We start from the raw sequence: 16,632 nt of genomic DNA, 5'->3' as shown, positions 1-16,632 counted from the left end.
AAGAGAGTACAATTATGATCTCCAATATGTTGAGGAAGAGACATCGACGCTAGGTTTGACTGAAGCTCATTTACCACTGAAACCATGCCTACTCCTTTTATCTATGTTGAAACGCTGTACTGTCCAATGGGTCCATTCATCCTTAGCAACTAGTTTCCAATTAGTAACCAGATCAACGAGTCGTGGGATGATGAAACTCATCTCATTTTCCTTCGGTATTTGCATCCGTATAACTGTACTGCAAACCTGTACCTTGGTGACGTCACCGACGACCTTGACCGAGGACCGCTATGTGATAACCGCCATCTTGGACCTCACGTCCTTGGCCAAGTAGTTGGCTGAGGTAGGACTTTAGGAAAATGTAAAAAAAAAAACATTAGTGTTGCAGCAAAATTTTATAATAGGCACATTTGTTTCTAGATCGAGCGGATTATAGAGGATATTGTTCATCTCTAAAATGCTGGTGCAGTAAAAATCGAACCAGCTCAATTTAGTGTTGTATCTGAATTAAGTTAAATCTTCTGTGTCTAATTATGGTTCTTCTTCTGTTCCAGGAGTGTAGCATGAAGCCAGTTCTTTATGCGTGGTGGGGTTGGGGGGTGTGTGTGGCGCTCCTAGTGCTGCAATGTCAAGCTAGACCCAGCCCCGGCTCAGGTAAATATTTATTTATTAAATTAATATATCTTTTGATTTTGATATAGTGCCTTAGTGAAAATACTGTACGCAAAACCATCCAATAGTAGCGTTTGATGGCTTGGATCTAAACCCAAGTGTCAAGAATCACTGGGCTTTTGGAAAAAAATCCTGGCCAAAGGAACCTGATTTTATGAATACTTGTCCGAGATACCGTAGCTGAGTGATTGTATTGCTTTTTCAGTAATAAAACGGGTTTCGATTCGCTACCCAAAAGTGTGTAGTAATTTGATGGTTTAAAACAGTATACTGGACCCTGTTGTTCCTTAAGCGTTTGTCTTTAAAGAAATTATACTGGACAATGGCAGCAGCTGAACTTAAGGACCATTGGTCAAAGATGGCTGGTTAAGTGTAAGTGGGTATTGTTCTCCCTTGGCAATCGAAAGGTTTCTGATTTGATATTAAAAAAAATTGCACCTTTTTCATTTCCCTAAACTGGACCTTGCAGTCCTTGTACTAATGCTTGGCTGAGCGAGCACAAGAAGATGGTGATGGTACTATTTCCCGTAAAACTCTGCGGAACGTATCGCACTCATTAGCTATCCAAGACCGGATGGTGTATGGTTACCATAGTCTGCAGTCACGCTCAAGAAAGGATACGAAGGAATACCTCTCGGTCATTGACTACGGAAGTGACTACCATCTGGTGTGCGCGACTGGGGTTCCGATGGCCTCGGCATCTGGCCTCAACCGAGGAGACCAAAGATGCATCGCATGCACTCGAGAAATTTAATTTATGATACGAGGAGTAAAATATATAGACCGATACGGAAGATGTTTAATATAGTGAAAGATTGGAAAGATTAGAGTTAAAAGATTATCTAGGATTCGTCTGCGAATTACAGCTGAGTTTTAATATTTTAACACAAAAATACACTTAAGATTGCATTATATTCCCATGTTATAATAAAAACAATGACACTGCAGTGCTCGTATGAACTCGAGCAAGTTAATTTTTGGCGTAAAAAATTGCATGAGTCTGATTTATTGTTAAAGTCCAATACATTAGGGTGCGTGGTTGGGTGTTGATTAAAAAGAAAGTGAAATGAAAAAGTGTTAATATCAGCCGAGGATTAGCATTAGGTACTGTTTCTAGGTTAATAGTCTACTTAAAATGATACACTAAAGTTGGGTTTAGTTTGAACCAAGGATTGGACCGGTAATCTTTAAGGTTCACATGAAGCTCAAATGTTACTTTAGATTTTAAAATTTAAAACTAAGCTGAAGCTATCCAATGAAGTAAGATGTCTATTCAGGTTTAATTATTGGATCACCATGAAAAACGACAGCTAGGTTTATTATAAGAATTATTTTATAATATTGAACCAATTTACACTTCCATCTAATGACTTTGGATACGGCAAGTATAATTTTCCTACTGTTAATCAGAAGCCTATTTTGATGTGTGTTTCGTGTTTGGTTACTTTTGAGTGTGCTTTTCCACTAAAAAGATACCCCGTATTATAAATGATCGTAAGTTCATCTTTTCTTAATGAAAATTGTTAAAGGTTATACATTAAAAATAATTCTTTATACCTTGTCAAAAACGTACCTAAACAGGTTGTTGAGCCTGTTAGGGGGTACAGTATTTTAAATTCAGGTTTATACATTTCTTAGGGTTTGAACAGGCGACATGTTTAATTCACATGGAACAGTTTAAACATTTGGAAATCTAGATACAGTATTGGCATTGGAGATCAACATACTGTTTTCTTTTTTTGACATACTGATTTTGCCTCTGAGGAACTGACATGAACACTAATAAGCACATCAGCACATGAAAGATTTTATTGGAATGGAAATAAGAATACATGTGCCCTGATGGAAGGAAGGAAACACTATAGTTGAAGCATTTTACTACAAAAGGCTGAATCTTCTCAGGACGCAGACGAAACTTTTCTAAATACACCAAAGTCGGAACTAACTTTAGTATTGTCTTCAGATGACCCATAAGGATTATAAATCTACAAATTAGTATTTAATCTACGGTCTGATATTCTAAGGGCCTTTGAATTACGGTATAAAATCATGTGTAAAAACACCGCATGATTGGCAGTCATGAATGAAATCAACGTCAACGACCGGCCATGGCAGTGGCGGCTGAGATCAGCTGATTATGTAACAGTTGTTTCCAAGGTTACGCTGACCAGGTCATTACCAGCTGTTTACCTGTTTGCCAATCACTCTGTGCAAACCACTGCCTCCTCAACTGTATCGCAGCAGGGTTGCTTATAGTATAACTGATATTAAGGCAGTGTTCGTCTAATTCAAAGTTGCATTTATGATTTCTCATTCTGATAAAATATTTGTCGTATAATGAGATTTGGGAAGTGCATTTAAAAAAAAAAAAACATCACTGTTGGTAATAATAACCATGGTTCGATGTAAACAATGTAAATATTGTACCACGATATATAATTGTTTGTATTTGGAGATGTAATCACAGGTTAAATAGTAGGGCCTACTCTCTTTAATCTATTATATTATTGTAATACAGTACTGATACAATGTAAATCACATTAGGGGACATTGTAATCACCTTGATCTTGATCGCCATGAAACTTTGAGAAAATTGTCTAGACTTTCTGTCCTATTTGCTCTTTGCTGCCGAGTTGTTATTTTAGAGGATCATTTTATTGATAAATTTCCATAGAAACAAAAGGAAAGTTACAATTTCAACACTATTTTCTTTTGAACAGTTTTTACTGCACATGAAAATGAGAGTTAATGACTTTATTCATCTTGTGACAGCAAAAAAGAAATAAAAAAATAACTCTCATACAGCTGATCCAAAATATGAAATACAAACTGTTGTACGCTGGCACCATTGGTTATAGAAACTGCGTGTGTTCTCTATAATCAATGGTGACTAAAATTAATTCTCTACAGTAGCTTCAAACATTTATTCCGTACCGCGTTCATTCGGTGCGCAGCAAGGGCATGGCTACTAGGTATTTATAAACTGTATAACGGGTTACCATGAAGATTTGCCAGATTTCCACATCCATTTTCATGCGCTCTGTGAGAACGCTAAGCCGGATCCCTCCGAAGTGCATTGTCGCGACTGCCGACCTACTTTTCACGCGCTCCCATCTCTGTAATACTGTAATTTACCTCTTTTGTGTTCGGGTTTCCGGGTAAATAACCCGACATTCTCCCATCACAGCTCGTCCATTACCCTTGAACTTGACGTCAGAGGCAGTGGGTTTGCTTGGGATTTCGTCTTGATTGTGGGTTACGCTGGTTACTTCGGGAATATAACTCGGTATACTTTGATTGTTTTAGAATTTCGGTGTTATAGCCTACTTACTTTGGAAACTGAAATGTTTAATTGAATGTTCTTACTGGTAATACGACATTGATTATTTTAGCTCAATTAACAGAAGCTGAGTCGATATATAGAGCCAGGTTTTAGCGAATTTCCCAATAGGGAAGTAGGTAGCTATTAGCGTAGGTCTCATGGTAAGACCTAGGCCCGTGACCGATTTACTTTTTCATTTTGATGTCCCCAGAGGCCTCAAAGGAACTGTGTTTAACGGGGGGTTTTATGGGGCAAAAATGCGGTTTTCTCGTTTTACCCTTAAAACACAAAATTTTTCAATTTTACTCCAGACCTTTTTTAAAGAGCTTAAAAAACAAATAATTTAGTATATCAAAGTGTTTTTCTACGGTGATTGGTTATGGAGAAGATTTGAAAAAAATTTTAATTTAAAATTACCATGTTATTCTTATGGAGAATATTGTAAAATGTTGTAGTTGGCTTGTGTTATGGATATATTTTGATCAAACTTGGGAGATTTATTTATTCCATACTAAGCTATTGATATTTTAATAAAAAACACACTTTATTAGTTTCCCTGCAGCAGCAAACCTAGGTACTCGTTAAACATAAATGCTAATTTAATATATTAACTAGAGGAACCATGCTGCTCCGCAGCACTAAAATAAATATAACTTCTGAGAAATAATCAAATTTATGATTTTTTATTGAGTAATACAGTATCTAAAGCCTAAGCAGTAAGTAAATTAAAGCCTAATTTTTACTGATTATTTTGAGTCTAAAACATATAGAAAAACATGAACAATACTGGCGCTACTGATTTTTTATCATATAAAAAACTTTTGAAAAATAATTTTTATATTGGTACCTTGCGTTTGCTTGAAACTCGTCCGATTGGAATAACTAATAGCCTCAATGAAAGCCAGTATTTCACTCAAGGTTCTTAGACTAAAATATATAGGAATATAAAATTATAACTGGTGAAGGTATATCTTAAATTGAAGTAAGAATTAGAAAATAAATCAAATTATGTGTTTTGGTCGAATAAAACTGTAGGTAAATATTTGCCGATGCTTTATGTGAAAGCTTGGCGTGCATGCCTTCCATTTAAGACCTAAATCATGAAAATCGGTCGGGTAGAAGAGCCAAACGAACTCGGCAAAGAAAACCCAAATTTAACTCACATAAAAAATACATGGGAAGCAAAAATCGTTTACGTATACACCGAGTGGGACTATAGATAAATATACGCCAATGCTTGATGGCGAGTCTCAATCTGTGCATACATACCTTCAATTTGAGCCCTCAATCATGGAAATCGATCAGATAGAAAAGCCAAACGAACTCGGAAAAGAAAAACTAATTTTTTTTAATATACTAGCTGAACCCGGCAGACGTTGTCTTGCCTTTGACTATTTATAATCCCGCGGGCTTTGCCCCGTTTAACTTCTTAATTTTCAAGATGATCTCGTTCGCATGGCTCAATCACGTCCTGGTTGAAGTTCGTTCGCTACGCTCACTCACCTTTAGGTTGGAGCTTGTTCGCTACGCTCACTCACCTTTAGGTTGGAGCTCGTTCGCTGCGCTCACTTGCCTTCAGGTTAGCTCGTTCGCTACGCTCACTTGCCTTCAGGTTAGCTCGTTCGCTACGCTAACTCGCCTCCAGGTTGAAGTTCGTTCGCTACGCTCACTCACCTTTTGGTTGCAAATTAGCTGTTGTCATAAATGTAAAATAAATAATAGTGCTGCACCCTGTTGGTAATCCTTGTAACTTTAATGCTATTGAACATCATAGAACAGAACCAACTTGTTTAATTGAAACAGCTGTTAAGATTCATTAATTCCATTTCTCATAATGGTTAACATGGGAAACTCCAGAGCCACTGGGGCGGAGCCGATTGGACGGATCACAAAATTGATGGTGTATAAACCTATTCCATGACATTCTACACGTATGTACCAAGTTTCGTGGCAATCGGTTCAGCGGTGTCTGAGTTTATCACTGCCAAACAAACAAACAAATATATATACAAACATCCTCTTTTATACTTATAGATAAGTTTGAAAATCAAACCAGGCAAATGGGAATTCGCTTAGTCGGCAGGTTTGCTGCAGCGGGGGTATTTAATCCGAAGTTTGTTGTTTTGTAGAAAGATGGATGTTTGCTATTCTGTGCTCACTGGTTTAAATGTTCTTTAATACTTTTAATACCGTACTTTTTATCTGAAATGGCGTCCTGAAGGTTTTTAACTTTTTTTGTCCTCAAGGCACGAGCCCGGGATTGTTTTATGATATAAACAACTCAGTAGTTCTTTACATTGTTGTTCACATTACTTCAGGCTATACCTAGGGTTTGCGGCATAGTATCACTTAGATGCTGCCAAATTGGTGGGATTTTAACCTGGGAACTCGGGGACGAAAGTCCAGCGCTCTAACCACTTGACCAGTTCGCTAGCTCGCTCCTTGAAGGTTCTATACTGAGCATCATAAATTATGGACCTAACTGCAATTTGATTTTAGGCCGTTAACATATTATGAATTTGTATCATGTTAATAAGGCAATGAGGACGATTGAGGTGTTTATAGGAATGATGTGTTAAAAAGGTTATTGTGAGGATAAGATAAAATAGCTTAGGTAAAATATGACAGACTATTGATACCTAATCTCAAGGACTTCTTCTTGATCACTGTTTAGCTTTTAATGTATCAAAGGCTCTCTAAGTCCAGTGACCTGATGAATCGTTATTGTCTGTGAGCTTCTACCAAGACAAAGAAAAAGAGCAGCCAGACAGCTCCAAATTGAGGCTGACAACACTACATAGAATACAAATTATTCTTTTGACTTGTTAAATAATTAAACTTATTGTTTTGTTTCAGATTCTGAGTCGTGGCGACCCATCACTGGACACAGAGTCAACAGGTATACACACGGACCTAATCTTACATTTGGGGAGTCAAGCTTACAGCAGGCTAACGCTAAACCTTCTCAAACCCACAGTCTAAGGCTCAGGGAATGTTTCGGGGGACTCAAATATAGAAATGTAGATAGCTTAGAGAACCGTTTGACATGTATAATTTCATCCATACTTGGTTTGAGTGGGAGAGACGATAGTGTAAAAGAAGCTTTCAACAATATGGTTAAGTATTTAGACAATTTCAAACTCAATTATGACAATAAAAAATCTCTCAGAGGTAATGACTCGTCTTTGAGTCGTAAAATCCCGTTAGGTGATCTTCGAAATCTCGTTTTAAATAAGAACATATATTTAAAGGGGTATTTTAAATCTAGGTCGTTGAGACAAAGGCGAAGGAGGCGTTCTGTTTTACGTCCGGGGCGGAAAATAATACAGTCTCCTGTAAAAGTAGAGGCTCAGGTTGACCCAGAAAAGACATGGGTTCCTGTGTCTTTATCTCCTGCGACGCACGACGATTTGGATAAAACAAACGTAGTTACTCATGATTTGGTTCACAACTTTGTCAGTAACTCTTTGCCTGATTTAAGTTTCCCTCCGGAAAATAGTGGCACCTTGGTAAAAATTGTTGCGCCCATGTTAAACAAAGATCCAATAGATTCAAAATGGGAATCAGTATCCCTTGATGATCTAATTTTGTCCCACACTCCAGATCCTGACCATTATCACAAACCTACAACGTGGCACAAAAAACCAACTGTGATCCTAGTACAAGACACTCCTGATGAACTTCTACCCAAACCTCCCAGCTATCATGATCCTCATCCAGAACCTCAAGTTCCATCTCCATCCCCTGAGCCGTTTCCAAGACCAACTTACCATTATCCTAGACCTTCTCCTGAACCCCCTCCTAAACCTAACCATCATTACCCCTCTGCAGAACCTACCTCAAAACCAGTTTACCATTACAAACCGAGCACATTCAATCCACCTCATCATCCCACTCCAATGCCGCATTACCCATACACTTCAGTGGTAATTCAATCATCTGTCCATGATCCTGAACCAGAACCAGAACCAGAACCTGAACCAGAACCTCCTTGGAGTTCCCACGTTCCTTTCCCTGAGCCTGAAGATGTTTATCCGGAACCAGAAGTAATTTTGGGGGATGAAACCCCTGTTCCAGGCCCTTCCCCTGAACCTCCTCAACATGATAAACCCAACAGACCGACTCCTCCTCCTATATACATTGTTGCCACCCAAGGGTCACCTCTCAACCCTGTCACAGTATCTTCTGGGAAACCACCACCTTCCATTTTGATCCTAGCTTCTCCAGAAGACACCCCGTCAGCTCCACCCCCACAGGCTGACCCTTACCCTGGAGGAGGAGGGGGTGGTGGTAGTGGTGGTGGAGGAGGTTTAGTTCCCATCCCTATCATCCCTCCTATAGTTCCTGCTGCAGGTGGTATTGGTGGTATTGGAGGAGCCGCAGGTGTCGGTGGATCAGAATGTGCGCCTGTCCAATTGTTCAACGTCCAGACAATCACAAATTCCCTCGAAAACAAGGACTGCATAATCAACCTGAACTCCCCTGTCCACAATGTAAACGGGGATGGTCAAATAGAGCCCCCAACCATCCAAGATTTTCCCCTGAATGATATCCCTGATTCCTCAACTGTTGCGACCACTACCAAAAAACCATCTGGGGGTTCAATGACTCTTTTGGAACAGATAGGTGCTTTCTTCGCTTCTTTGACAATTTTCAACCCCATTAGTTTATCCTTCTGGTCTTTCCTGTTTGCCCCGATGTCCATTCTCCTTGCCTCTGGTCTGGGAGTGGCGGCTCTAGTCCTTCCTTGGCTCTTCCCCTCGTACTGGTTCGGACGACGGTCTAACAACCTCAGGAGAGTTGATTACAGGCCTCGGTACAGGTTTACAGAACCAACTCTTAGGTTTGAGAGAAGTCTCAGGTCCGGTATGGACCTGGATGATTTCCTGAGAAACATCGGGCTATTATGAGAATCATTACATGAATATAGTTAGTTCAAAAATCATGCCAGTGCCTTAACAAATATATTCTCTCAGTACTTTCAGTCATGATTGCATACCGTATAGGATTAATAAGATGAAATCATAATCAAAATGCTGCAAAACGATGTTACTTTAGCAATTGCATTTGTTTTCAATATTCATTTTTTGGGCGAGTTTACATCTGAATACCTTACGTTTCTGAACCATATACATTTTTCATTAAAATAAGAAATATTGATACAAAATCAGTTACAAACTTATCTATTTTCATGTGTAAATAATGTTGAAATGTATATATTATATACCGGTATAGAAAATCTTTTTCATTCTCACCTAATAACAATTGCTAGAACACAAATTCACTTATATTTTTTGTGTGAAAAATAATATGTTTGCAGGATATCAGTTGGAGATAGGATATGTCTGACGGTCTGACATAGTAGGTGTCCCTTCAAATAATGTGTTTCAGTCATTTTGAAGTTATAATTTCAACAAAACTATCTGTGCAAATACTTATTTCAATTTTCAACACACAGTGACGTCATTTCACTAAAACCTTGGGGGGGGGGCAAACACTGGGGGTTACGGAATACTCCCCAGCAAACAGGGGGGGAGAAGTCTGGGGAAATTTTACACTTTTGAAATAAAAAAAGGCGTTTAAGCTTATTTTAATTGTCAAAAGCACTTAGAATAAAAACAAAATTATGAGTAAAAAGTATTTAAATTTAGACAGAAAATTAATTAAATTAAAAATTATTGACAACAGACAGAAACATAATGATATGTTGGTTAGTCATCTAAGAAACGTGATTAATAGTTCCATGGTGTATTAATATTATTTTTTTTTATTAGATTTATGACCAAATTCTCTTATACAATATTTAGACTTTGGTTTTGAAATAAAACACAAGTATTTAAGTACCTACTTAAAAGCAAATACAATTTGATTATCAATAAAATAATTTAAACACAGTTAATTTGAATGTGCTACTGAGAAACAAAAAAATATTTTTCTTTCGAATTACTGTTGAAGAATAGGCATATTTTTTTTGTCTGCCGTGCTTTTTAGGATTTGACATGAGAAAATATTTGTATATTAGCTAGTACAGCATATTTTTTTCTCTAGCCCAGGAACCAGGGAAATCCCCCCCCCCACAAAAAAAGACGCCCCCGTCAATACGTCAAAAGATTGAGGGTTTAGGGATTTTGGTAGGACAATATAAGAGTGAAAATTTAAAAACGTACGTTTTCAGGAAAAGCACTTTGCAAATTTTTCCCCCTTTTTTCAAAACTTTTATTATTATTTTTATTTCATTAACATTTGAAGTTTCATAAAATGTCCATGGTAACGCAATATCTTTGGTAGTTTTTTTTTTTAAAGAGCATCTTTAGTGGAAAAACACAAAATCCTGTCACGACCATAACGGACGTTTAAATGAATATTAAAAATGGTTAATATTATTTTTATAACTATGTTTTGCTATAAACTAATTTACTTTTATGACCATTATACAATAAAAAGGTCCCTGAGCTTCTGGTATAATTGGTCTTTCTAGAAAAAAATAAAAAAACTCAAAAAATTGAAAACAAGCCAATAAAATCTTTTTAAGTTTGTATAACTCCGAAAAAACTTACCTGAGATCCGAAAAATCGTTATGTTTGTATAGAGGTGTGCTTCTTTTGTGTATAAAACATTGTAATATGACGATATTTTAATTTTTGAAATTTTTATGATAGAAATCATAAACGTGATGGTCAGGGACAAGCGTTACGGTCGTGAATTGTCTGGAATAATCTAAATCTTTCTAAACAATCTATCAATTATACTGTTAGTTATAATAAAAATATGTGTTTCAATTGAACTAAACTGTTCAATTTACAATTATATTAAAGTTATTATCACGACCAAACACACTATAATCCATAAGGCTGGATTGGTCGTGAAAAAACCCGCGATGGTCGTGAAACTTTGGTCGTGAAATTACGTGTTATTTGGCTCTGTTCTGGTGGTAGCCCTGCACGTCATGTTCGAGGATACAAAGTGGACTTCTAGGTTAATCTAGCAATTGAAATATCTAATAAACAAAAATTAACACTCTTAGTTCTTCTTGGGCTTCTAAATAATAACTACACAAAGTAAATTTAAAAGATTTAGTTTGATAATAAAATCAACAGACTACAGAGCACAAAGCTACATTATGGAGATGACACGGAAGTCTTAGTGAACAAGAAGAAGTCACATGAGCTTAGCTTAGAGTAGTTTTACATAGGCCTACAGAGTAGTCTTACATAGGCCTACAATGGTAAAATATTATATATAGTCTATGTATATAACATCTCCCCCCTAAAAATAAGGATTGAGAGTTCATGAAAACAAAATTGAACACACAATATTTACAAAACAAAATTAGTCTTCAAACCTTATTGGTTTTTTAATTACTCTTCCAAACCTTGTTCGGGATTGAGATGGGTTAGGGGTTGCAACAGGAGTCAAGCTAGTTTGGTTAGGTGTTGAGGCAGGAGTTAACCTAGGTGGAACAATAGGCCTATCAGTTTCATCATACAACTGAGTCATTGGATCATCACTTGAGACTAAAGGGAATTTGTTAAAGGATTTTCTCAAAAATACCCTATTTCTTCTTAGTTCATTACCATTACTAGACTTAACTATATAGGATCTTGGTGTCTGGTGTTTTCTTATAATTAATCCTGGTTCCCAAACCTTTCCTGATTTTACCATAACATTATCACCTTTTTGAAAGGGAGGTAACTTATGTGATCCTCTATCATAATAAGCTTTTACAACTTTTTTGTGACTTTCTAACTTTGATTTAATCTCTTTACTGTTTACACGAATAGGTTTTAACACAGAACTAGCAGTTGGTAATGTTGTTTTGACTACCCGACCTAACATTATTTGTGCAGGTGACAGTTTTGTATCTTTTAAGGGAGTATTCCTGTACAACATTAGAGCTACATTAATGTCTTTCTTAGAGTCATTACATTTCCTCAACATATTCTTAGCTACTGAGACAAATTTTTCAGCAAGGCCATTTGACTGAGAGTACAAAGGACTTATAGTAACCAGTTTAAAATTCCATTCATCCGCAAATTCTCTAAACACGACACTTCCAAAAGGCATGTTATCAGATACTAAAACATCTGGTGAGCCAAATCTAGCAAAAATCGGTTTAAGTACATCTATTACATTTTTTGCTGTTTTACCATTTAACAAGCACAATTCAAACCATCTACTGTATGAGTCTGCAACAACCAAATAATCATTATTACCAAATTGTAAGATATCAGCACTTATTCTTTCCCATGGCCTTGATGGAACAGGATGACTTAACATAGGTTCCTTAACATTACTTCTCCTAAACTTTTCACAAGTTTGACACTTTAGAACAAAATCCTCTATATCTGTAGACATATTAGGCCAGTACAACACTTGTCTGGCAAGAATTTTACACTTTTCTACACCTAGGTGGCTTTCATGGATTTTCTTCAACATACTCAATCTAAGTTTAGTTGGCACTATTACTTTGTCATTAAGAAACAATAAACCACCTTCATAGTTAATATCATGTTTAAGATTGAAATAAAACTGTACATTTTTAGGACACGCATTTTTGAACTTGGGCCAACCTAATAAGTGATATTTTTTTAACATAGTCATAGTTTCATCTTCATCAATGGCTTTAATAAATTCTTGTTTCCTTTGTTCAGACATAGCCACATATTTACTAATAGTATGTACAACAAAAGAAAATTCTGGATCATCAGTAACAGGGTCTTTCAAATAAGACCGAGACAATGTATCGGCCATAAACATCAATTTACCAGGTACATACACGAGTTTAAACTGATACTTCAAAAGTCTTAACAATAAACGTTGTAACCTAGCTGACACTTTACAAAGATCTTTTTCAACTATAGAAACTAATGGTTTGTGATCAGTCTGTACGGTAACTAGCCTACCATACGTTAACTGATGAAAACGTTCAAAGCCAAAGACAATAGGAAGTAATTCTTTCTCGATTTGAGCATAACGGGTCTCTGTATCAGTTAATGATCTTGATGCAAAGCCTATAGGGTGACCATTTTGAAGCAAGCATGCTCCGAGGCCATCTTTTGATGCGTCAACCTGAAGGGTTACTGGTTTAGAACTATTAAAAATAGCTAATGCTGGGGCAGAGACTAACTTACTCTTTAACTCACAAAATGATTTCTCATGTTCTGGGTACCATTGCCAATCAGTATCATTTTTAGTTAAGTTGCGCAAAGGTGCTGACAAAGTCGATAGGTTAGGAATATACTGTGACAAATACTTAGTCATACCTAAAAATCTTAACAATTCTTTCTTGTTTTGGGGTCTTTCCATTTTGACAATAGCTCTCACATGTTCTGGATTAGGCCTAATGCCATCACTTGAGACTAATTGACCTAAGAACTTAACCTCAGGGACTTTGTACTGGAACTTAGACAGATTAAACTTAACATTTTTTTCCCTAGCTCGGTCAAGTACTTTTTTCAAGATCATGTCATGTTCATTTTCATCTTTAGCAAAAATAATAAGATCATCAAAATATATTTCACATCCTGAAATATCCCCAAATATTTCTTTACAATGCTTTTGAAAGATCTCTGGTGCTGAGCACAGGCCATAAGGCAAAACATTAAAATAATACCTACCAAAAGGAGTATGGAAGGTAGTTAACAATGCACTACTTTCACTTAGCCTAAGATGCCAAAATCCTTCTTTCATGTCTAACACTGAAAAAACTTTTTTACCATGTAGCCTACTTAAAATTTCATCAGATTTGGGAATCAGATAGTGCTCTCTTTTGATATTTTTGTTCATTTCCCTAGGGTCAAGACATAGACGCAAATTACCATTAGGCTTTTCAACAATCACAAGATTTTGAACCCATTCAGTTGGTTCTGAAACTTTAGAGACTATACCCTGCTTATCTAGCCTATCCAAAGTGCTTTTTAACTTTTCATTTAAACTTAAAGGTATGCGCCTAGGTGGAAAGATTCTCGGTTCAGCATTTGGCTTGAGTTTGATTTCAACTTTGCCTGGAAATTTTCCTAGACCTTCAAATACATCATGGTACTGATTTACAATTTTATCTTTAGGATTTACAAAAATACTATTTACATTTACAACAGGCTTACAACTAATAGGCACTCTTTCAATTAACTTCAGTTTTACACAGGTTTCAAGTCCTAGTAAAGGAACAGAATTGACATCAACTACTACAAATTCAACATTACTGACATTGTTCGCATTACGAGAGGAACAGTTAAGTAGTACTTTACCAATAGGTTTAACTTGAGAGTTTTGACCAAACCCTACCAATACAGTTGGTGTACTCAGCAATTTAGGCTTAAAGAGCAAACTATTAAAAGTTTTCAAAGGTAGCACATTAGCTTCCGAGCCTGAATCTAATTTAAAAGTAACCTCATCATTTTCACTTAAAACAATAGTTTCATACCAAGCCCTATTATTTAACTTGTTAGGCTTTGTTAGACCTTGTACAGAATTAACATTCAAACTGTTATTCTCACCATTATCAGGTGACTTATTTTCTAGAGAGTTAACAAAGAGATCATCAGATTCACTGAAAAAGTCTACGCCTATTGCATATTCATCCTCAACAAGTTGATCCGCAGTCGCAGTGTCTGTTTCAACTTCATAAACTTTCTTCTTCGGTTTACCGTTAGCCTTGTTACTAAATTTAAGTCTATCTTTATTAGGGCAGCACTTAGCAAAATGATGTTTGTCCTTGCACAAAGCACAGTTCTTGTTATAGGCTGGACAGTTCCGAGCTCTATGGGTGTTTGCACACTTCTTACATAAAAAGAATTCATTGTGTTGCTTTGAGCCTACCTTAGAAGGTAACCTAGAAGTATTGTTACTAGACATAGGCCTACCTGTAACTTTGATAGACTCCACTGTATTTTGAAGTTCTCTAACCTGGTTTTGACTTGTTTCACAAGTTCGGCAGAACTCAACGGCTTTCTTGAGAGTGAGGCTTGTATCTCGCAGCAGACGTTCCTGCATCACTTTATCGCGAATCCCTAGCACCAGTCTGTCTCGAATCATATATTCTTCGTCTTTAAATTCACAGTTGGATGCTGCTTTCTTCAGTTCTGTCACGTAAGAATCAACCGACTGACCTTCCTTCTGTCCCAACGAGTGAAACTTAAACCGTTCAAAAATTATGTTTTTTAGTGGCTGACAGTACTTATCAAATTCTCCTATAACTTCTTCGAGTTTGGGAGTTGACTCACTAAACGAGAAGGTATTATACACTTCCAGAGCCGCATCACCTATAGTGGTCAGCAATATAGCTATTTTTCGTCTCTCGGGCATCTTGTCGGATCCCAGGGCTTCCAAGTAGAGCATAAAACGTTGCTTAAATCTTTTCCAATTTTCAGATACGTTGCCACTAAGGTCCAATGCTTGTGGAGCTTGAAACGTTGCCATCGTGGTTTGAGGTTAACCTAATATTCACTAAGAAAATTCACTTGTTACTAAACACTTCACTGTTCAAACTAAATAGTTAACTTCTGACACCATCTTAGTTCTTCTTGGGCTTCTAAATAATAACTACACAAAGTAAATTTAAAAGATTTAGTTTGATAATAAAATCAACAGACTACAGAGCACAAAGCTACATTATGGAGATGACACGGAAGGACGGAAGTCTTAGTGAACAAGAAGAAGTCACATGAGCTTAGCTTAGAGTAGTTTTACATAGGCCTACAATGGTAAAATATTATATATAGTCTATGTATATAACAAACACCATGTCTACTTCATCGAATGACTACGTACGGTCATGGACACACCAAAATTACAAAAAACACAATCTTTCCTTTATTAATCTTGCTATTCATCCTTTCAACTCGAAACGACCGGCACTACAATCCTGACGTACACCCCGAACTAGTCTCTAAAACCAACTGACTCCATCGACGCCAGGCTTGCCACTGTCGTGCTCCAAAGTTGAAAATTTTTCCCAAATGGTCGTGACGCCAAATCGAGGGACAGACTTATTTTGTCATGGTAGTCAGTTTGCAATGACAATAAAATTATAATATGCTCCTTTTATGTAAATTTAATATCCATTGATGACATAAAAATATGGCTTTATATATTTCGGCATGAATAATTAGTCTAAAAACAGCGTGAAAGTTGGAAAATGTACCCTAGGGACACGTCATGGTCGTGAATTTCGGGACTTTAAAAATACGAAAAAAATACCTAGAACCTATTTAAAACCAAATAAATGTGTGTAACATGTTGCCCCCGTCCCAAAAAATATTAAAACACATAATAATAAATTATAAACCCAATAACTACGAAGTAAAAGGCCAGGGACATGAAAACGTACGTTTTTAAATTTTCACTCATAAATGAAATAAGGATGAATGGAAAATTTTACATACTGAGCTTTTAAAAAAAAAAATATAAGTTCCAGGCCAAAGAAACTTATAGAATATTTTCCTTTAATTACTTGACTATATCTCAGAAACATTTTAAATAATTGTCTTCAACTGCACAAACAAAAGATACTTTTTTGTTACATCTAACAACTTAATTTAGTTCCAGGTACCTACCAATTTGACCTGCATTTCGAGCCCTCTTAATGTAGGTTAGGAACAATCACCAAAAAACAGTCCATTGTTTACCACACTACTTTT

General features: G+C 36.5%; 1 protein-coding gene across 2 annotated transcripts in view; it reads left to right on the top strand.

Moving 5' to 3' along the window:
• LOC128985874 (mucin-5AC-like) overlaps positions 1–16,632 on the top strand; it is a 78,185-nt gene that overhangs the window by 53,978 nt on the left and 7,575 nt on the right. For both annotated transcript variants that reach the window (XM_054405827.1, XM_054405828.1), the window contains exons 2-3: positions 555–654; positions 6,851–6,893. In XM_054405827.1, the coding sequence (XP_054261802.1) occupies positions 564–654; positions 6,851–6,893 (134 nt within the window). In that variant the 5' untranslated portion in view covers positions 555–563. The remainder of the gene's footprint in view (positions 1–554; positions 655–6,850; positions 6,894–16,632) is intronic.

This window comes from Macrosteles quadrilineatus, unplaced genomic scaffold, assembly GCF_028750875.1.
Source record: "Macrosteles quadrilineatus isolate MER2022 unplaced genomic scaffold, UCM_ALF_1.0 Scaffold_2__2_contigs__length_208266976, whole genome shotgun sequence".
Classification (NCBI taxonomy): Eukaryota; Metazoa; Arthropoda; class Insecta; order Hemiptera; family Cicadellidae; genus Macrosteles; species Macrosteles quadrilineatus.
This window is presented reverse-complemented; position numbering and strand designations above follow the sequence as displayed.